The 724-nt window shown below is 66.4% G+C and overlaps 1 protein-coding gene across 1 annotated transcript in view; it reads right to left on the reverse strand.

Annotated features, from left to right (window-relative positions):
- AP2S1 (adaptor related protein complex 2 subunit sigma 1) overlaps positions 1–506 on the reverse strand; it is a 9,293-nt gene extending 8,787 nt beyond the window's left edge. Inside the window, exon 1 of the mRNA XM_040634208.1 lies at positions 357–506. Within this exon, the coding sequence (XP_040490142.1) occupies positions 357–359 (3 nt within the window). The 5' untranslated portion in view covers positions 360–506. The remainder of the gene's footprint in view (positions 1–356) is intronic.
- Positions 507–724: the final 218 nt, after the last annotated feature.

Raw genomic sequence — 724 nt, forward strand, 5'->3', positions numbered from 1 at the left:
CCTCCAACCGCCCCCCCCCCCGCCGCCTCCGAGATCCCGCTTCTCGAGTTGCCTCCCCATTTCTACCCCCCACCCTCAGTCATCTCCAATGTCTCCCTCCCGCACAGCCCTCTCCCCTTGGCACCCGGTCTCTAATGTCCCCTGGCTTTCGAGACCCCTGCTGCACTCCCGCGCCCGGAATCACCACCCAGCTGCCCCCTTCCCGGGCCTCCAGTCGGCCCCAATCCTGAGAGCCCGCGCCCGGCCCAAACCATCGCACCGCGGCAGGGGAGGCTTGTCAGTACCCGACCGAGCCTCGAGTACCTGCACGTGGACCCACCCTCCGCCCGGCCCCAACGTGGGCGCGCCCCCGTTACCATGGCGACCCCCGTCCGGACCCCAGCGGCCCCGGTCCCGCGGCTCCTGGGCAGCTCGGGCTCTCGCAGCAGTTGGGGGACCCAGGGCTAGAGCGGACTTCCGGCAGAAGAACTGCCCGCCCTCTGCGCACAGCCCACTGGGAACTGTAGTCTCAAGAATGCGTTCGCTCAGCCCGGCTGCGAGCCTGGGAAAAGGGCCGGTCCCGCTTCCCAACATGCCGCGCGACGGTCCTTTTCCCACCACAAGGTACTGAGCCTGAATGCATGCCGGGAGTTGCGGTCGAATGTCTCTTCCGAGGACTACAGTTCAAGACATGCGTGACAGCCAGCAACCGGGAATTGCGTTTTTGGGAAATGTAGTTCTGGTA

This window comes from Ursus maritimus, unplaced genomic scaffold (assembly GCF_017311325.1).
Source record: "Ursus maritimus isolate PB19 unplaced genomic scaffold, ASM1731132v1 scaffold_19, whole genome shotgun sequence".
Taxonomy (NCBI): Eukaryota; Metazoa; Chordata; class Mammalia; order Carnivora; family Ursidae; genus Ursus; species Ursus maritimus.